Below are 22,048 nucleotides of genomic sequence, written 5' to 3' on the forward strand. Positions count from 1 at the left end.
CCTGTAGCGTCCATCATGCTCCTGCTCATAATCATGTTCATGTCAGTTATCATAGTTTAGTTTTTCCAGTTTAGTTTTACCCCTGTTTGCCTTTTTGCTTTATTTTTGTATTCATGTTCCGCCACAATAAAAGGCTCGCTTTTTGTTTGTGATTTAGTTCCTCCTTCTCTCAACACACAGTCAGCTCGCACCTGCTCTGTCACATGATCCAGGATAGGTGGACATGTGGAGACATTTTTCATTTTGTACAATTAAATGAACCAAGCTGTTTGTTAACAGAGTCTTGCTATACAATATATGATTGGATACACAGAACTGTCACTGAACACTTTGAAGCTTCCCCTCTGGACTAGTTTTCTCACTTCGATAGTAAGATCCACCCTAACCAACCTCACGTGGGTTCAAAATACCAAGATGGTGATGTAAATATAGCTCGAGGCTTCATGCATGGACTTAACAGGGACTTGCATGTTTCTGCTCTCCCTCAGTGATGATGTCATGGTAGCTATGTCCATTACACATGCTTTCACTTGGTCTGCAGCAAATAACAATTAGCTCTTGAGGTTAAATGAATGCAGAAAACACAAACAACTTACATTAAACATTTAAATAAATCCAAAATTTCTTTGTGCCTACAAGTCTTGAATGACTTTCTTTCTTGTGGCCATCTGGACAAATTGCTACTCATGCCATTACTGTCCAGTAATACTTTTCTCTTTAGATGTCTTCCACCCACACTCACACATCTAGCTTGCCACAGTTTGGCACCATGGTGCCAAACTGTGGCAAGTATTTTATCACAGTATGTCAAGAATTAACACCTGTAGAATTGGAAAGCCCATTGTTTGTGCTTTGTTGATTATTTCATCAACCTGAGCATTACCACCTGTGATTTATGCATGGCCTGAAACAGCGATATCACCTCAACCTTTTTGCAGCACATTTCAGTCATAAAGTATTAACTATGGTTGCAAAGCGAATGCTACAAAAGCTGATATTGGTGCCTTTATGGAAAAATTTACAAAAGACCACAGTTCCACTTCGGGGGTTTTCTTTCCACTGGTGTCTGTCTGACTGACTGTGGTTATGACTGAAGATGTTTTGTTTGAGGTGACGAGCAGAAACAGGAAACACACGCGTCTCATTGTGTTTGTCATGCAACTCAGTTTAACTCAGGATGGTTGTGAATCTGAGTGAGATATTTGAAAGTGATATTTATTAGAATAGTTCAGAATAGAATAGGATAGAATAAACCTTTATTATCACAAATTAGACATTTTGATGTTAGATAGTTCTTATAGCAAGAGGAATATAGACACAAAGTAGTCCTATATACTTAAGCAACTGAAATTTGTTTGTACAGAACTAAACTGTGTTCTTTAATCTAACAGCTGCTGATGAGAATGACCTGCGGTAGCGCTCCATCCTACACTGTGGGTGTAAAAGTTTACTGCTGAACGAGCTCGTACAGGCTCAGGTGGAGATGGCTTAGACCCTTTTTGTGGAGTGCATTTGTGTTTGTGGACCAATGCAGTTTGTTATTGAGGTGAACACCCAGGTATTTGTACTCCACCCCCGTTTCAATGCCCAAATCCTGGATGTTCACTGTTGTAATAGACAGTGACTAAGACCAACACTGCAAGTCTGGAGACACACAGCGTTTATCTGCATGTGGCAGGGTTGGGTTACAGACTACAAGTATGTGTGTGGGATGGTTTATAATCTGCACTGAAATCCAGTAGCTGTGTGATAATGGTTTGGTACCAATATTACATGAGATCCCAAAGAATATATGAAAAAATATTTTAAAATATGTGCGTGAATATTCTCACCTCTGTTCTTGACTGTACCTGGTCTTTGGTTCCTGTGGTAACGTGCTGAGATTGGTGCGAACTGTTTGCAAAATAAATGGTTTGTGAGGTCTTGTTTCGAATGCCTGAGCTCTGGGATTTTACCATCTTTGCTTTTTTAAACCACATGTATTGTGGTATACATACATTCAAGGTTCAAGGTTCTTTATCTGTCACATGCATAGTTATACAAGTATAACACACAGGGAAATGTAGCCTGACACGCTCCTCGACATGTGCAAAAATTGGGGGGGGGGGGGGGGGGGGGGGTAGAGGAAGAACATTATATATATATATATATAAAATGCTGAGGATTTTCTATGAGTCTGTTGTGGCCAGTGCGATCCTCTATGCTGTTGCATGCTGGGGGAGCAGGCTGAGGGTCGCAGATGCCAACAGACTTAATAAACTGATCCGTAAGGCCAGCGATGTTGTGGGGATGGAGCTGGACTCCCTCAAGGTGGTGTCGGAGAGGCGGATGCTGTCCAAGATAAAGACAATGTTGGATAACACCTCCCACCCACTCCATGACATGTTGGTCAGTCACAGGAGCTCGTTCAGTGAGAGACTGAGATTACCAAAAAGCACCACTGAACGACACAGGAAATCATTCCTGCCTGTGGCCATCTCCCTGTACAACGCATCCACTTAACACACTGGTTACTGCTACAGCTACACATGTTTCTTTTCCAACTATTTATTTATAAGTGACTTATGTATGTATGTATGTATATATATGTATATATTGTACTATTCTTAGTTAGCGTATTGTCTGTCTTGTCTTAATGTTGGTTTAAAATGGAGCACTGTAACAAAAAATAATTTCCCCCAGGGATCAATAAAGTATTCTGATTCTGATTCTGATATATATATATATAATATGTACATTGGGTGAATGTGCAGTAGTAGCAGCAAGCAGGTGAATTCTGTACATTAATATGAATAGACATCTGACTATTTTACAGGATAGACAATATAAACATATTTAAAATTTAAGGAATTTGAAATGTACATTGTGCCTGGGTTTAGAGTGTCTGGAAGAGAGTCCTGTCTCAGTCAGTTATAGATGATGTGAGAGGGCGGGTGTGTGTGTTTAGGGCCCGGATGGCTTGGCGATAGAAGCTCCTCTTGAGTCTCTCTGTCCTTGCCCAGATGATGTGGAACCTTCTACCAGATTGCAGAAGTTGGAACAGTTTGTTGCCAGGATGGGACGGGTCCTTCAGTATCTGCGCTGCTCTAGTCCAGCATCTCCTGGTGTAGGTGTCCTGAAGCGGGGGGAGAGCAATCCTGCAGCAGCGTTCTGCTGTACGGATCACTCTCTGGAGAGCTTTTTGGTCCTTCACACAGCTGTTCCCAAACCACGATGTCATGTTCTGTGTGAGGATGCTCTCCACAGCGCCTGTATAGAAAATCCTGAGGATCTTTGGAGAGACCCTGAACTTCCTCAGTTGTCGAAGGTGATACAGGCGCTGCCTAGCCTTTTTGGTCTGGACCTGAATGTGGGCAGACCATGTCAGGTCTGAGGAGATACGGACACCGAGATACTTGAAGGACTGCACCCTCTCCACTGGAGCTCCATTGATGATAATGGGCTTGTAGTCTCTGTGCTGACCCCTTCTGAAGTCCACCACCAGCTCCTTGGTCTTGCCGATGTTCAGCTGGAGGTGGTTGTCCTGGCACCACGATGCCAGATTCTTCACTTCATCCATGTAGGCCGCCTCATCGTTGTTGGAGATGGCACCCAACACCACTGTGTCGTCAGCAAACTTCACAATGGTGTTGGAGCCATGGGTGGCCACACAGTCTGAAGTGTAGAGGGAGTAGAGCAGTGGCGAGAGGACACATCCCTGAGGTGCTCCTGTGTTGATGGTAGCAGGCTTTATATTTTATAATTATTATAGATGTTTTAAGGCTGTAATACCCCTCACTAAATGCTTTATACACTTTTCTCAGACAGGCATGAATATTTTCATTACTTTTAAACACTCTCAAAAGTTCAAACCATCGTAGAAAAATAAGTCCAGAAATAGAATGAAACTAAAGATCAAACCCTTTTTTCAGGTTTAGAACATAGGAATAGACCAGCTGGCAGAGAATGCAACATTTATGAATCAATCGTACGAAGTAGGGGAAGCAAGAAGAATGAGCTGAGTAAAGTTTAACTTCTCTGACTGTTTTGTTTCGCTTAATGCGCCTTATAATCCGGCGAGCTTTATAATCTGAAAAATACAGTAACTTCTACCTTTCTTTAGCATGTCCAGATGTCCAACTTTTTGTGCGATGGTTAGCATCTTCCTCTGCCTTTTGGGTGCTACCACAGATTCCTTTGACTGCAAAACGTTTCGTCAACATTGTTGTTTGTTGGGGAGAAAACTTACAGTAAAACACTTCAGAGTCACACTGCTAGTGATCGAAGATTAATGGGAATTTGACAAGCTGAATGCATTCTGTACTGTACAGGAGACACGGCACGAGACTGATTGACAGTGGTCTACAGCCAATGAGGAAGCAGAACACTATGCGCTGTTTAAAAAAAACATGCAAAATTGAGGCCACGAATGGTGAACAGCAGGTAATGTTATAGCGTTACCTGCTCTAAAGCACACATTCAGTGTTGTGGACCATGATATTTTATTATAGCAACTAGAGCATGTTGTAGGTATTAAAGGTACTGTGCTGCAGTGCTTTAAACGATATCTATTTAGTAGACTCTACTTTTTTAATGTAAATCAAAAGTCCTCTTCACACACTTAGATGTTGTGTGGCTGTCCTGGCACACCCAAGAGCACAGCTGGCTCATTCAGCACTCAGCCAGATAACCAGGCAGTGTTAATCAGGCTCTACAACAGTTACAGGTGTTCTCGTCCTACTATCCATTTTATTGGTTTATTAAGCAGTGTAGTGACTTATTTGCTTGCTTCTGGGTGTGGTGGGGAGTCTTGTTGCATTAATACTGGCACTTGGATTTAGCTATTAGCTTAAGCTACTGTTATTTCTAAGACCTGAAAGCTGCCAGTCATTGCCTCCATCAAGCGGTTGGTGTTTAAGTGCTTTGGTCCAGTCAAGTTGAGGAAACGCCTACAGCAGCTCAGTTTTTGCTCGTTTCCTGTTGACGTCCACTTTACTAACAAGCAGCATTAAAAGGTATTGATACTGCTATCACTGGTGGACTTGGGGGATCTTAAAAGTCCTCTATAATTAAATCTCAGTGTGTTCAGGCAGCAGCTGGTGGATTTGAGTAACAAACTCAAGTACATGTCGTTTTTCATCTTTAGACCCATGATTAGTGTCAAGTTTGTGCTGCCATTGGTTTTTCAGTAGAACATCCAAGGCACACATCCAGCCTCTGAGAGGAAAAGCATCAGTTACTGCCATAATTTACTTAATCTGTATCTAATATTTGCTTTTTGCATGTTTTAAACAAATATAACAGTAAAAAAAAAAAAACCTTTTTATAACAAACCAAATCTGAAATCAGAAATGATTGCTTTGTTTTTTGTTATTGAATGTGGTGTAATTTTAAAGACCTGACTTCCAACATCAAGTCTATCTACATAAGTCCACCACACCAAAATAACCAAAAAACAACAACACATCAGACTAGCATGCTAGCTAAACTCTACCACTCCCCATATGATGAATGACCTCAGCTGTACTTCATTTATTCAACAGAAAAACAGAAAAACAGAAAAAACTGAAGTAAAAAAAATTAAATCTGATGTGGCAAATATATGTTAGCTTATATTGACACTAGCTAACCAGGAATTGGTTTATAAAACACATACTGTCACTGCTAATGAGCTGATAACATTATAGTGTAATGTAAAATTAATAATTGGATTAACAAAAACAAATGCTGCATAAAAATCAACACACCATAGTTTACAACACTACAAAGGACATGTTTGTGATGCCCTTGCAGAGCAAAACCACTGACGTAGTAACAATACCTGTAAAAACATTTCACTGCCACTTGGCCAGGAGTGGACGAGTGCTTGCAGACGAGTCCTCATCTTTCATACAAATATGGAGGTTTCCACCAGTATATCTAAGACCGGTGTAGCTCAGACATGTGACGCTTAACAAACAGAGTTCATTTCAAAGGATTGTAAAATAGCTGAAATGTGTAAAATGTTATAACACAGAATATATCAGTACTTTTAACACATTTGCTTTATTAATAATAGCCTAATAAAAATATGAACATTTACAAATTTACAGTTTCTAACCTGAGTATATGAGACAATAGGAGAAACCTACAGCCAGTATATATAAATGAACTGCAGCTAAACTCTGATTATCATTTACATTATGTGTGGACATACTAATATATTGTATATACAGTTTGTATATAAGGAGTTTTTTAAGCGGTCTTTTTCTTGAACGGCCCCGTTGCGGTATGTTAAATACCCCAATTCTTTCATCTGTGGCGATCGTGGCTCAAGAGTTCGCCTTGTAATCAGAAAGTTGCCGGTTCGAGCCCCGGCTTGGACAGTCTCGGTCGTTGTGTCCTTGGGCAAGACACTTCACCCGTTGCCTACTGGTGGTGGTCAGAGGGCCCGGTGGCGCCAGTGTTCAGCAGCCTCGCCAGGGTGGCTGTGGCTACACTGTAGCTTGCCATCACCAGTGTGTGAATGTGTGGATGACTGGTTGCGAAAAGCGCTTTGGGGTCCTTAGGGGCTAGAAAAGCGCTATACAAATACAGGCCCTTTACCATTTACCATCTTTGGGCTGAAGGAGAAACAACACTCGGTGTATAAATGGTGTATAAATGCTCAATCAAAAATCTCTTTATTCTATACAATTCTTTCTATACAACACTTTGAGCATTACCGATGTCCAGACGGGAGATGTGCACAGGAGGGTGTCTGGCAACATCTCGAAGTGTCCAACAGTTACAAAGACTCTTACAGCTTTTTCCCCCTCCCTTCAGGGCCATAAAGCCTAAACCCTCACATTCTTTCTATCTTACAACGCCTAAGTGACGGCCTTGGCTTCCTGTTTTATCTCCTCCTGATGAGATGGGGCAGAAAAACTCTACAGTATGTTCTGTTCTCTTTGTAATCAGAAAAGGAAGGCCATGATTCTACACAAACAGCATTTCTTATAACTCAGCAGTAAAATGCATCATAAAACAGTGTAATGATTTCACAACCTTTAATCAAAGGCATAATGTGGCCTATGGCCGTACAATGATTCAACAATTATTTGATTAGAAGTATAAGGTGGATAAGATGGTGTAATACTCTCACAGGTAAGATGGTGTAGCTTCACCTTCCATCTCTTCTGCTGAGGTCGGGAAAAAAAGACATTCAGTGATTTTAGAGTAAAATTATGAAGCCACTACACAGTGTGTAGATGTGTATGCCTGCTGACCTTTGACCTGCCGGGCCAGGAGACGTGGTCCTGCCAGTCCGATACCCAGTGCACCAACTGGAGCTGTGATCAAGATGGCTAACACCGCTAATGTTAGCACGTCCGAACCAAACTTAATTAAGGCCTCGTCCCCTTCCTTCCTCGCCATGTCCAATGCCTTGGAGCCAATGGCAGCCTAGCACATACAGACATAAATAACTGCTCAGGAGAAGTGCAGATTAACAATGAAGGCATGTATCATTAAAGTCACAGAGGTGGTTTTAATGGAAACAACAGTACTTTTTTAGTTCTTAGTCATAACTGAGGAAGATGTATAGGACCTTGGGTTTCATGACTAATGAAAAACTAGAACATGTTTATGAGATTAACGTAGTAATTTAGGTTTTCGAAGTCAATAAAGAGAATTCAGGAGCCATGTAGGTAGTTCTAATCAATTCAATCTAGTGATTTCAGTGGTTTATAAAACACACGATGTGTGTGGATAATTTTAGTGGCTGTTCTGGACACCAGTGGCATTTTAGGAGTGTTAAGAGACGTTATGGATCCTTTAGAAGTTTCCGGATAAGTCTGAGGTGCTTCTAGTTCTGGTTTAATAAAGTCGGGTACATTATTCTTGAAAAATGAATATCTTCTAGCAGTCTAATATCAGGATTACACACTCACAGACCTGCACAGTAGCTTTAGGCAGCCAGGCCACAGAAATGAAGAGCTTCTCTTTTAAGTTGAATCCTCCATAATGAACCAACAGGAAGGTGACAAGTAGACGGATCACCAGACCAATAAGAATGCAGGCCATACCCAGACCTAAGGGCATAGACACAACAACAAAGAGGAAACCAGTATCTTAAATTTCCTCAAGCAGTGAAATGTTTTGCTCTGCAGGTTAAAGCTCTTTGATTACTGGGCCCACTGGGCTCCTAGTAACTGAGAACAAAATCTAGACACAAATGGAGCAAAGTCTAACTGAAATATACTGGTAGTATAATGTTCTTACCCACAGTACTTGGGCTGAGTGCTTTAATCGTGATCTCAGCTCCAATCAGACCAAAGAGAAGTGGCTGAAATACATCCCATGACCGACCAACTATTTCTGCTACTGGTGCCTGATTGCAAAGTTAGAGATACCTGGATTAACCACATTCCATGGTGCCAGCCATTAAAAGACATGTTGGTTTAGGGTAAACATGACAAAATCCAAGGGGCAGGATGCAGGTTAAAGTGATCCTGATATATGATACCTTTTCAGTCTTCCAGCCCAGTGCAGCCAGGAAAGCCAGCACCAGTGTACAGAGACTTCCAGCTCCAGCAAAACCTATAACATTACAGGTGAAGACTGAAAATGTGGACAGACCCAGCAACATGAGGGTCCTCCTCAATACCAGATCCTCCTGCGATCAGACAGAAGATATTAAAGACACATTTTATGAACAATTAAAAAAGGAAAAATCATATTAACATAAAAATGTCAAACCTGGTCATTGCTGGGGAAGCAGTACAAGAACATGCCCAGGATCATACCAGCTACGATGCCTCCCACCACCTCCAGCAGACCCTTCAGTATGTTCATCCATGTAGAACCTGCAGGACAAACACAACGAGACCATGTAGACTAGAAAAAACACAAACCATAAAGCACAGAACAGAAAAACTTTCTTTGACCTGTAGAGAAGGCGATTCCCAGACAAGTAGAGAATCCTGTTATGGCGAGAATAACATCAAAGCTTCCAGCTGCAAGCAGGAGGGTGGGGATTCCCTGAAGAACAACACACAGTGACATTAGAGCTTTAAATGTTCTTGACCCTTTGGAAGCTCTTGGGTTGGTGAAGCTTAACTATTAGTCAGTCCTGAAGGAGCCTTGAGCTCTTTTGGGTGATTAGGAGTGTCACTTTGATTTAAATAAACTTCAAGTATTTTAAGACTTTTAGTAGTAGCTGTAGCAGCTACTACTAAGTAGCTGAAAGTACTTGTGTATTACAAGCTTATGAATTAATTTGGAGGGATAACTGATAAGGTTTACAAATCCTTTAGAAGGCTATTGTTACTGAATCACTATCCTATTAAAAGCTTCAAGGGATGCTCCTGACACCCCTCCACCACCCATCACTTTCTCTCAAGACCAGGTTCAGATGTAAATGAGGAGACTCCACTCAAGCAAGTCTGTGGACCAGGCGAAGTGAGTCTCCGCATCCTCAAGGCCTGTGCCCCCCAGCTGTGTGGAGTCTTCCATAAACTGTTCATGCTGAGTCTGAGTCTGCAGAGGGTCCCAGTGATGTGGAAGACATCATGCCTCGTCCCTGTACCAAAGACGCCACGTCCCAGTGGCCCCCAGGATTACAGGCCTGTGGCACTGACCTCCCACATCATGAAGACCCTGGAAAGGCTCATCCTGCACCAGCTCCGACCCATAGTCAGACCACATCTGGATCCCCTTCAGTTTGCTTACCAGCCTTGTCTCAGAACTGAGGACGCCATCATCTACCTGCTTAATCGTGTCTACACCCATCTGGACCAGCCGGCGAGCACTGTGAGGGTCATGTTTTTTGACTTTTCCAGTGCTTTCAACACCATCAGGCCGACCCTCCTGGGTGATAAGTTAGCAGCGATGCAGGTGGATGCTTCTCTGGTGTCCTGGATTGTTGATTACCTGACAGGAAGACAACAATATGTGCGTCTCCCACAGTGTGTGTCTGACAAGGTGATCAGCAACACAGGGGCACCACAGGGGACTGTCCTCTCCCCCTTCCTCTTCACCCTCTACACCACAGACTTCAGCCACTGCACAGAGACCTGCCATCTTCAGAAGTTTTCTGATGACTCTGCGGTGGTTGGATGCATCAGCAGGGATGATGAGACAGAGTACCGGGCTGTGGTCGACTCCTTTGTCACGTGGTGTGAGCAGAATCATCTGCAGCTCAACGTGGCAAAGACCAAGGAACTGATCGTGGACTTCAGGAAGACCAGGAAACACTTGACCCCTGTTTCAATCCAGGGGGTCAGTGTTGACATTGTGGAGGACTATAAATACCTTGGAGTTCACATTGACAAGAAACTGGACTGGGCTAAAAAGACATCAGCACTTTACAGGACGGGCCAGAGTCGTCTCTATTTTTTGAGGCAACTGAGGTCCTTCAACATCTGCCAGAAAATGCTGAGGATTTTCTATGAGTCTATTGTGGCCAGTGCGATCCTCTATGCTGTTGCATGCTGGGGGAGCAGGCTGAGGGTCGCAGATGCCAACAGACTTAATAAACTAATCCGTAAGGCCAGCAATGTTGTGGGGATGGAGCTGGACTCCCTTAAGGTGGTGTCGGAGAGGCGGATGCTGTCCAAGATAAAGACAATGTTGGATAAAACCTCCCACCCACTCCATGACATGTTGGTCAGTCACAGGAGCTCGTTCAGTGAGAGACTGAGATTACCGAAAAGCACCAGTGAACGACACAGGAAATCATTCCTGCCTGTGGCCATCTCCCTGTACAACGCATCCACTTAACACACTGGTTACTGCTACAGCTACACCCCTGTTGCACATGCTCTTCTTCTTATCCAGCTATTTATCAATAAGTGACTAATGAGTGACTAATACCTTATTGATAAGTGATCAATAAGGGATCAATAAAGTATTCTGATTCTGCTTAAGCTTGTAACTTTGTAGAAGGTATTAAGGGCCACAGTGGGTCTCCTAAAGGTCACTGTGGGTCCTTGTAAAGGGGCTAGGACACAATTAGGAAGCTTAGCAATCACTCAGAATGTGTTGATGGAGCTAGAGCCATTACAGCAGTTCTAGAGTCCTCTAGAACTGCTGTAATGGCTGTTATTTTTAGGTTATACTTGCTCTACATACGCCTACACACATGTTTTCTCATTTCTATAGACTCATCTCAGGCTCATCTGTTTTTCCGCCCATATGCTGCCCCTTCTGGCAGGATGAACCTTTCATCAGTCAAATGTAGTGATGATAGTAACAGGTGATAATTTACCTTCTCCACTCCATATCCTTCTCTCTGCAGAAGCAGCATTGAAGGAAAAACAACTGCTGGAGAAACGGCAGCCAGTACAAAACTGCACAAACACACACACCACAGATACAGTGAGTGTCACTTTACTTACTTTGGATCAGCCATACAGAAAGAAATAGCTGCAATTAACATGCAGAAACCACCTGTTTAAAGTCTGTTTAAAGAGATTCCAACATGTCAACTAAAGTATTGACTAAGACCATTGTGTGTGTATGTGTGTGCGCAAATTACCCCAGTATGAAACCCCAAACCCATGGAAGACCCAGCAGGAAGTGAGAAACCACAGCAGCAACGCAGGCTTCCACCATACAGGGTCCAACTGCAACACGTACGCACACTGCTTTCAGTCGACTTAAAGCCTGCATGCAAACAAGGATTTAAGAGACTGCATTTGATTTTCTGTGTGTAACTACCAGCATGTCAGGAATTGTATGCTGCTACAGTATTTGACTGTTTGTGTACCTCAGGGTTGAGGCCCAGACCAGCTCTGGTCAGGATGATGGACAAGGCGATGTTCCTCAGAGCTGCAGACCAGTGAGTGTCAATGAAGATGGCGTCCGTTACGTAAGGAACATTACGCAACAGCAGACCCGCCAGCAGCATACCTACACGCACACACACACAAGTTTGTACAGGCATGCTGTAGTTGTAAGGACCATAACTAACATAATGTGTGGTAGCACTTTGTGATATGGCCTGTGACTGAGGGTGTGATCCCCCTAAAATTAAATGGAATTTAATTGTATTTTATTTGAAATCGCAATGTACGTCTAAGTATCTACATATACTTACTGATAGATACTGTACATAGGATAAGAGGACAACAATTCAAGTTTTACTGACATGAAGAAATAATAAGCAGTGAAGATTTTCAGGTAATATAATGGAAAAAGTTTGTATGCATGAAGTACTGTTAGGGATGCAGGCTGTATTATAGAGTGGATTAACATTGCCTTTATACTTTCCTATTATGCATTATTTTGGTGTTTATCATGGATGTTCCAATATTCAAATGTCCATTTATGTCACATATGAGGACTGTTCTCCTTCTCCTTCTTATAAGAAAATAAAATAGCATTGTACACTGAATAGCAGAGGCCCATGTGAGAAAACGGAGCCAAGTCGAACTTGACTTTTTCTTTCACAACCACCGACCACAACTTTCAAATGGACTACAAAAGAACTTTAGTAAAACTACAAAAAAAGCAAAATATGTGGCAGCTTTTGTGTTTGTGTTTTTCAAACAAAAGCCGCTACATAACATTGCATACACCCCTGAAAGTAGAACATATTTATAATGCAAAACACTGACTGAAAGCAAGTGGTTGGATTGATGGAGAATGGATCATTCTCAAAGAGAGAAATCGCAGCACCCCCTAGTGTTCTAGCTGCACAATTGCAGCACATAACAGCGCTCGAGTATAAACGCTGGGAACTTGCATGTGCTACACTGTAAGCTCTATATTTAACACAGGAAGTATTTATTACGTTTTACATGACCTCTATTAATCTGGATGAGACTACAACACAATAAGTTACTGGGCTGTACCAAGTAGCGGAGGAAAGGGGGGCAGTGTGGGCAGCTGGATCATTCCCACCAGCTTCCCTCCCAGCACGGAGCAGATGAAGAGGATGATGATGCCGAACAGGTTCCCTCCAGGTAAACACTCTTTTCCCGTGATGGACCAGACGACTCCGAACAGCAGAGCAAACAAACACACTGCAAGCAGACGGGAAATCTTTTAGACTCGTTAAGTTTCATAGTTTCTCTATTTCTCTGATAGTACACATATTCACAGTCAGTGTTGGGGAGTAACGGAATACATGTACCGCCGTTATTTAAAATACAAAATATGAGTAACTGTATTCCGTTAAAGTATACAGCATTGTCACTGGAAGTGGTTTGCATTGTTTATATATTTATATTATTTACTGTAGATACCGATTAAAAAGGTTTTATGTTGTGAAAAACTGAAATCTGGAAATTAGAATTGGTGTGCCTTATTTTGTTGATGTTTTTACAATGTACAATTTTTGGATACTCGACCCACTTCTGGTCCTTGGGCTGATAATTCTCACATTATGAGTGTTTGTTACCTTTAGTGATGAGCAGGTTGACGAGTCCCTGAGGTCGAGGACATCTGTCCTTCAGACTGATGCAGGGCGCGCAGCATGAGGAGGGTGACTCAGATGATGGCATCGTCATCTGTCCACACACAGATTTTTTTTTTTCTGTTTTTGATTTTTATTTAATACATATGATCAAGTTAGATAATTGGACCTTAATCACCTGATCACACTTGCCTAGATACTGCCTGGTAATGCCATGGCAACCACTAAATGCTAGGGAAAAAATATCTCAACAGATTACTGCAGTTTGCATAGAAGACTCCACCTTGTCTGAAATATTGCCGATTATCGGACATTTGTCTTTCAAGTAAAAGTTGTGCCTTTTTATTGCAACTTCCAACTGACAAAGAGCACAAGTTGCAACAAATTTCAGCTAGAGATTGCTAGCAACTACTTCCTTTTGCAACCAGTTTCATAGTTACTACCTCCTGCTACCACCCACCAACCGGATGGGAAAATACATTTTTTTTTAGCAATTGATCATTTCCAGAACATTGCCAACCAGTCTTTATGTCTTAAGCTGGGCATACACTGTGCAAGTTTTCTTTTTCTTCAGTCGCGTTATTCAGCTTCTGCTCTGCTTTTGCACAATTGACTCGCAGGGTTTAGAAGTTCATAGGTCACGATGCAGGGTCTCACACTATACGGCCCGATGCTCAGATACGACCTGAGTGCTCACACTGTGCATCCATAACATGAAGCTTATAACACAAAATCTGTCGCTTGCTCTCCCTCTCTGTCTTTCACTCACACAGACACACACACCCAGTGGTCCTAGCCTGTTAGGCGCCCTGGGCGAACACCCCCTCTGCCCCCCCCCCCCCCTCCACACACACACACGCACACACCTCATACATATGAAGAGAGAGAGAGTATGCATAGTATGCAAACGGCTACTAAACAGACATCATACTTCGTCATGCAATGAGAACAGGACAAATCAACAATTAAAATTGACTAATTAATATTATATTATTGTATATATTGTTAGGAGTTTAGTCTGTTACTGTTGCTATTTTTACCATTTCTTCTTGGAGTAACTGTAACCCACATAATTTCCTTAGGGATTAATAAAGTATTCTGATTGTTTCAGGATGACCTGCCATTATCCAATCGCACATCTGCTTACCTGTATCTTTTGCTCGTTTCTCCTTGTAGGAGCCATAATTACAGTTTTTTCTGAATGCTTAAACCCTAACTGTGATTCCTGTAGCACAATCTCTAAAACTATTCAGACTTATAGCAAAACCACTCACTGAGTTTGCAAAACTAAAAGCACAAAGACTGCTTTGCACTCAGTTTGCAATTTTGTAACACACACTTTGCAAAACGGTAGGCACAATTCACTGCACAACACTCAATTACCAAATTTCCAACACACTCCTAGCAAACGTATACACATGTATGGCTATCATTAACACTAATTTGCCAACTGTCTGACACACTTTCACATGTGAAAACTTTTTTAGATAATTAGTTCACTTTGCAATCAGCCTAAGCACTATAATCCAGGTAAGCTGTGTGTGCGGAGTACAATGGAAGGAGCAGAAAGAGTGAGAAGTAGAGGAGGCCGAGGAAGAGGACGTGGAGGTGAAGAAGTAGGATGAAGAGGACGACAAGGACAAGGAGGAGCAAGAGGAAGACGAGGAGGGGGGAGAGGAAGACGAGGAGGGGGGAGAGGAAGATGAGGAGGGAGGATAGCAAGGGTAAGAAGAGTAAGAAATAGAATTGCTGATGACATCAGAGCTACAATAGTGGACCATGTAATCAACCGTGGAATGACCCTGAGGGTAGCTGGCCAACGGGTCCAGCCTAACTCGAGCCGCTACACTGTAGCAAGTACCATAAGGACATCTTGAAATGAGAATCGGTTAGTACAGTCACTTCGCACAAAGATTTGTAGCACTGCCATATGCCAATGAGAAACACACCAATACCATTGATGTAAAAATACTGAAGTTGTTACTTTACAGAATTGCTAGATGACCAGATGCTGGGGGCAGAGGAAGCATGTTCACTGCAGACCAAGTAACCCATATAGTCATTATGGCGATTGCAAATAATCCTATACTTGGAAATAAACACTTGTGTTTGTTTTGATGTGTTTGAATAAACACCAGTACTTGAAGTTTGGATCCCTCCATGCTTATGGATCTATGACAGAAGTATGAGCTCAGACTGACATAGCCTACCTTGTGCACAGAGAAAGCAAAAGCCAGATGTGTTTTGTATTCATACCATCAGTGTGCAGTTGGCGCATTGTGTGCTTAGTAGATGATGGCTTGTGTGTACTGTTTGATACGGAAACACCATTTTTACGAAGGTGTGAAGAGTTAATCTAGCTGTGTTTGCTTTTGCAAGAGAACTACAATGTTTTGATGATTGGGTGACAGGTTTTCTTATTTGTGTGAAGAGTTTTGCAAAATTAGCCAATAGTTACAAAAAATGTGCTTACGCAATCAGAAAAAACTGTAAATGTATTGAATTTTAAGGATCACTGGGTTTTCATTTGTTTGGTTGCTATGGTGATGTGTAACGGGAGTCACGCGGGTGCTGGGTAGCCGTAGTTTTTGTTGACCGCAGCACAACGAGTTTCCCCTTAATTGTTGCATTAGAGCCTGTGATGTTTTATTGCTCTGTAAACTTTTCAAGCACTTTAATAAACAAGCAATTCCACCTCTCGCATTATGGCGTAAAGTTGACAGCGCGTCAGGCAAATAGGCAGGCTCAGTCCCCGGCCTCTAGCGACTGAGGAAGTCGCTACACTCCTCCTCTTCTTTTCTCTGTTTTTAAACTTTAAAAACGGGTTGTGTGTGAGACTTTAAATCAACAAAATATAAAATATACATTTTAAATTGTTATTGATCCCTTTACCCCGAGTCCTAAAGTGTATATTTATTGTTTGTTTACTTGCACTGCTGTAACTGGAGCCTCGTCGTCTCGTCTCACTATATGCTGGACTGTATGTAGCGGAGATGACAATAAAGTTTACTTTGACTTCAGCAGCGAGCAGGCGCACCGAGGGCTCTCGCGCTCACTTTTCACGTATAGAATTTCAAAAAAACATCGGTGCAAATTATAAGTGCTCATCTGTCCACATACATTTGGCCTAAACCTTTATAATCACAGAGTCTGGAGCAAGAACAACCGCAACACATGCATATGTTTTCTATAAATAGCCTTTCAGGGGTGACTCATCAAGCCCTCACCGTGGTCGTGCCGTCCAGCTCCTCCGTCTTCCTCCGGGGCATTTCTCTGTCCTCTTGACCAGCCTGAACTTTACTCCCTACACAGCAAAAATGCCAGTGTTGATTTTTCAGTGTTAGTAGATTTCAACAGAGTTCCGAGTTAGTTCAACACTTAATCGAGTTAAAATAACACATCGGGAGTTGATTCCTGAAAAGTGTAAGTGTAGATTTTAGTCGTTACTGCATTTTAACACTGTGGGTGTTAAATTAGACCACACCTTCATTTCCTGTGGAGCTTCGCAATCCAGAATCTTCGGTCGCCATTTTTTCTTGCTGATGCGGTAAGTTTTATTCGGTTAAATATTAAGTTTTAGATTGATGTTAGAACAAGTAACATGATAACTAGTAAAAGAAATAGTATTTATATCAAAATACATCATCTTTAAGTGTCATATTTGAATTTTAACTGTTTTTGTTAAGCTGGGCTACTGCTAGCTAGAATTCTGCAAAGTACCAGTTTCTTTCCTAATATTCATTTAGCATAATCTGGCTATTGGCAGACTGTAATGAATATTACATGTTAATATATTTCACAGTTTTTATTAAATGCCTTTTAAAGCCTTAGGGTCAGTGGTCTCAAACTCGCGGCCCAGAGGCCACTCGTGGGCCAAAGGCCACTTGCGGCCCACGTCAGGTGAGGTGAAGAAGTATAATGCAATTTGGCCCTTAAAGTGACTTTTTTTTGTCATTAGCCAAAAATGATTTAATATAAAGGCAATGAGGGCAGAGTGTTACCGGCCCTCATGGGTAGTGTAGTCCGTGCTGCGGGGAGAACGTGTGGAACTGCCCCTCCCGTTGTGTGTTTGAGCGCGAGAGAGGGAGAAAGTAAGAGCTGTTACCGATGAGAAATGGAAGAAGAGAGCATGTAAATATAATAATAACCACTGCCGCCAAAATGAGTGCCTGGTTGTAAGAAAGCTGTTAAGATTCGACTGTACACTGTGTTCGCTGACAGTAAAGCTACAAGCCCGACAACCCAGCGTATCCGGTTGTTCAGTCTGACGTCACTAGCCGTGTCTGGGTCTAAACTCCGCTGCAGGTCCATATATCAAACGATCACTATGGGATTACTGAGAGTTGAAAAACTGTCTAAAGTCTTCCATCTTTAATAAAATGATCAGCGTTCTGCTCTACCAGGTGTAAGAATTGAGTTTAACATCCAGGCATCCATGAAAACGGAATTTATGACATTTAACGGAGTTAGAAGTTAGCAGGGAGTTAGCTCGCTAGCTTCTATCTAAATACAATATAGCATGTCCTGACTGCGGGGTTTTGGAAACAAATTAAAACGTACAGCTCTGTTATCACTTCCAGCATAAATGAAGACAGAAAACTAAACAGCAGTGACGTTTGTAGAGTTACTGAAGTTTGGCTAGCTGGTATATAATGATGTGCTAGGTGACCGCTAGCGACACAGCTATGTTAGCATAATATAAACAAGCTAACTTTTTTCCCACTCGATAAAAGTTACCGTGAGTGTTCTCGGTGGTCAGGAACAAATGTAATCGCATGGCAGGATGCTGTAAAAGGACCAAACTTCAGCCAGGAGAACAACTGAGATAATCCATCCACAATACGAGGTTAGTCATTCATATACTGCTGCATAGGCTGGGCTGTAGTTACATCCTAAGGTTTTAAAGACTGAGCTTAAATAAATGATTAGTGGTAATAAAAGCCGAGGGAGGTCAACAGGGATCACTGACTGTTTTAGGAGCTTTTTGAGATCAAATAGAAGAAAATACAAAACATTAAACATGTTAACAACACAAAAGCCATATTAAACGCAGACTACTTTAGACCCGGAAGTAGGATTCGTCGCGTCATCACTGAACAACCGGATTGGCCAGAGGTGTCATTACCACGGTTCAGAGCCGCGGACCTGGCCGAGGTAACAAGAGAGTACAAACATGTGGAGGGATTGGCTTTGTTAGTTCAGTGAGAGTCAAAAACTAATGTGTACACTTATTTCTGCATTTTTATTTTGTTAAATATGAATAAAATTACAGCAGAAGTGCTGCAAAGTGTCTGACCAGAAAGAGAGGACCATTGTGTTAATTTGGTAGTTCAATTAAAGGCATCGGTTAGTTAAGAGGGAGAGGGGGGGATGCGTTCATATTTGCAGTTTTGTCTTGTTATACAATATTTGAAATTTAAAAACGAACAAACCAAACGCTACATTGTCAGGAATATTTGTGGGGAGGGTTTTTATCGCTTAAAATATATAAAAAATAATAAAATAGAAATATGGTTCCTACTAACCCCTGTGATAGTTGAGAGAATACTGTATTGCAGTCATGTTACACAGCTTGTACTACTTAAAAAATGGATCAAGGATGTTTTTCTTAACAAAATTAATTTTAACTCAGTCTAAAGGGACTAGACATGCTAGATATTTTGCAAAGAAATGGTGTTATATGCTGGACCTTATTTTACTCTTGGCAGGTGGTGATATGCTGGTTCCCAAGAAGAGATGAACTAATCAAAGTCAGCTTTTCAAGACAGCCCCAAGACTCTTCGCAACTTGTGTTCAAATGTGAGGCCGTTGTCAGGTGATAAATGCAAGGAAGAGGCACTCAACTGACATGAAACATGTCAAAGACAACATGAAGGTGACATTTCAACATAGGCAAAAAGTGGTTCAAGAACCTGCCACAGCTTCTACTGTCCTGGACCTTTTCCCAAGATTTCTGGATACACCTGGCTTGGTAAGGCATAAAATAATTTAATGACTGCTTTGTGGTTCCTTTGTTTGTTTTCTTGTTAATGTGTTGTTTCTGTTGTTACACTTTGTGTTTAAGATTGACCAAGACTTCACAATGCTGTTTTTTGGGGAGGAAGTGTCTGGTAAGTTCCTTGCAAAGTGGCCAACATTCTTCAAGCCAAGGATCATCAAAGATTGCAAAAATCTGTCCCAGAGTACAGAATTGGATGAGCTGCTCATTTCTGCACAGCGTTACTCTAACGAGGCTGGTAAGTGTAAGTTGGAAATGGTAGATTTTGCATGCCTTTACAGCATTTGCTTAATTCCCGCAACACAATATATCACTCATTTCTGTATGGTATGAAAACAAGCTTACAAACATGTTAAACCTGAAATGACATTTAATGTAGTTTGAACACAAAAAAAGTTACATAATCTTACTATTGTTATGACTCGATATCTACTTCACTTGGTGGCCAGAAGATTTTAAGTCTCTAGAAATGAATTTTTATACCAAGGCGCTGGAAAACTGCCTTATTAGAAAAATTATCAGGTGTCTAAAATGTCATCATGGTATTACATAACGTGGAAAAATGACTGCTGTGGTCCTTTAAATGACAGTAATTGTGATGATCTTAATTTCTATTCTGTAGTTTGGGACTGCGAGGCGGCTGCCATCTTTTGCTGCTTCACTTCACTCCAACATCTAAGGGAAGGACGTCTTCAAAGATTAGCACATCAGATGCTGCTCACCACCTAATGAAATTCATCAAGGTATGCTTTTTAGAATTGTATATTTCTCTTTTGATGAGAACAGATGCAAATTATCAACGGCTGATATTTTAAGATGGCAAGGTGATCCAACCTGCAGCAGATGTATCTATCCCAGACAAGCTTGGTGTTGCAGGACTGACATGTCATTGTTTCTATTAAAACTAAATGTACACATTGAAACAAAAATAATTGTGCGCGCGGAGTGAAACATTTTAATATTGTCATAATTTCAAACAGCAATGCCTCAACATCAGATTATCAATTTTGTTTAATGTGAATCACTTGGTTTCTTTCTCTCCCTCAGGTGGGAGGTAGCACAGAGGCTTTTCTTAAGGCTGGCCCCACTCAGCCATTCGTCCTGTGGGTTGGAGAAAGAAAGAACATCATCCAAAGTTTCTACCCAAAGTTTCTACATTGTCCTAGATCAAAAGGTCATTCCCTGTGTGACACAGATGGGAGATGCAGGTTTTGACAAGGCAAAACTTTTCAAGGCACATTTTTTAATTTGCCGTGTCCTTTGATAAGGCATTGGACAACTTCTACACATTCATCCAGACCATCAAGTGTATGGCATTGATGTTGGCAGCGTGAAGGACAGTCCTCGGGTCAATGAAACAAGAGGAAGTCTTCACTGTACGGTTTAAAGATATCCACTATTCAGCACTTTGACTGGAAATGTTCATCTGTTACATTTGCAAGATACACCACACAAGTTGCTCAGTGTTATTTAGACATTTGAAGTTCCAGCATGGTTTGTACCCAGGAAAGTTTTTACGTTTGACCTGTGGAGAGCCTGGATGTTCATTTATCTTTCACACGTACTCTGGTTACAAGCGGCACTTATTCCAAGCACATGGAGACTGCGTTCACTCTGAGGTCATCAACAATTTTGAGCCTGTACCTAACGATGGAACCTCTGTTTCACAGCCTGTAAATGTGGCTCATCCCATGACAATAACTACACCGGTTCCAGTTGAAAAAAGGCAAATACTGAACATGTGCAGCTCTGTTATTGCTCAAGTACAATCATCAGGAGTTCCTGAAAGTACTGTACAGTGTTTAGTTGGTTCATTGGAGGAACTGGTTAATGACATCCATGCACATGCAAAACAATCTGTTGTCGACTGTTTGTCAACTGATACATCAAGAGAAACCTTAGAAAAAGTTGAGGATTGCTTTGATCAGCTTGAAAATCCATTTTCATGTCTTAACACAGAATCTAAAAGGATAAGATATTTTGAGCAAAAATGGAAAATAGTTGAACCCATAGAGCATGTTCTTGGTGTGCGTTTTGATGTACGCAAAGATAGAACAACAGGGACATACAGGCAAGTTCCTGTCAATGATAAATTCATGTACGTTCCTATCATGGGATCCCTTTCATCTATGTTTCGAAACAGTGAACTTTGTAGCAGTTTCCAGAAAAAAAAACTAAACATGGAGGGATTGTACAGAGATTTAAATGACGGCTCCTACTTCAAAAATCACAGTTTATTCTCACAACAAGAACATGCTCTCCAGATCCAGCTCTACTATGACGATTTTGAAACTGCTAATCCTTTAGGCTCAAAAAAGGGGGTGCACAAACTTGGTTGTATTTATTTTGTTTTGAGAAATTTGCCACCAGAGTTAAATTCTGTGTTGATGAACATTCATCTTGTAGCCCTTTTTCATTCAGAAGACTTAAAAAAATATGGGTTTGATCCTATCCTAAAGCCACTTGTTGATGATCTAAAGATTTTAGAAACTGAAGGAATGCAAGTGCCCTTTTCAGCCACACCTGTGAGAGGTTCGCTTTTTCAGATTACAGGTGACAACTTGGCTTTACATAGCATTTTTGGTTTTGTTGAATCATTTAGTGCAAACTATTGTTGTAGATTTTGTTTAACTGATAAGACAGAGTTGCAGTCAGTTTTTAGTGAAGATCATGTAGGCTTAACACTGCGTTCC

The 22,048-nt window shown here is 41.4% G+C and overlaps 1 protein-coding gene and 1 long non-coding RNA gene across 2 annotated transcripts; one reads left to right on the plus strand and one right to left on the minus strand.

The window, feature by feature from the left end:
* Window positions 1-7,098: 7,098 nt before the first annotated feature.
* On the minus strand, window positions 7,099-13,451 carry LOC146635003 (sodium/hydrogen exchanger 9B2-like). Its single transcript, XM_085350501.1, has 12 exons — window positions 13,343-13,451; window positions 12,795-12,965; window positions 11,708-11,850; window positions 11,477-11,604; window positions 11,207-11,288; window positions 8,886-8,979; window positions 8,698-8,804; window positions 8,465-8,614; window positions 8,221-8,329; window positions 7,894-8,030; window positions 7,227-7,401; window positions 7,099-7,139 (listed from the first exon to the last, which is right to left on the minus strand). The coding sequence occupies exons 1-12, from the start codon at window positions 13,449-13,451 to the stop codon at window positions 7,099-7,101; spliced, it is 1,446 nt and encodes a 481-aa protein (XP_085206627.1).
* A 5,825-nt stretch (window positions 13,452-19,276) lies between these two features.
* Window positions 19,277-19,997, plus strand: LOC146635004 (uncharacterized). The gene is made up of 3 exons (XR_014905469.1): window positions 19,277-19,328; window positions 19,422-19,593; window positions 19,978-19,997. It is a non-coding gene; the product is annotated as an uncharacterized LOC146635004 (long non-coding RNA).
* Window positions 19,998-22,048: the final 2,051 nt, after the last annotated feature.

This window comes from Diplotaxodon limnothrissa, linkage group LG3 (genome assembly GCF_057381915.1).
Source record: "Diplotaxodon limnothrissa isolate DT_005_m linkage group LG3, D_limnothrissa_male_GT1.1, whole genome shotgun sequence".
Taxonomy (NCBI): domain Eukaryota; kingdom Metazoa; phylum Chordata; class Actinopteri; order Cichliformes; family Cichlidae; genus Diplotaxodon; species Diplotaxodon limnothrissa.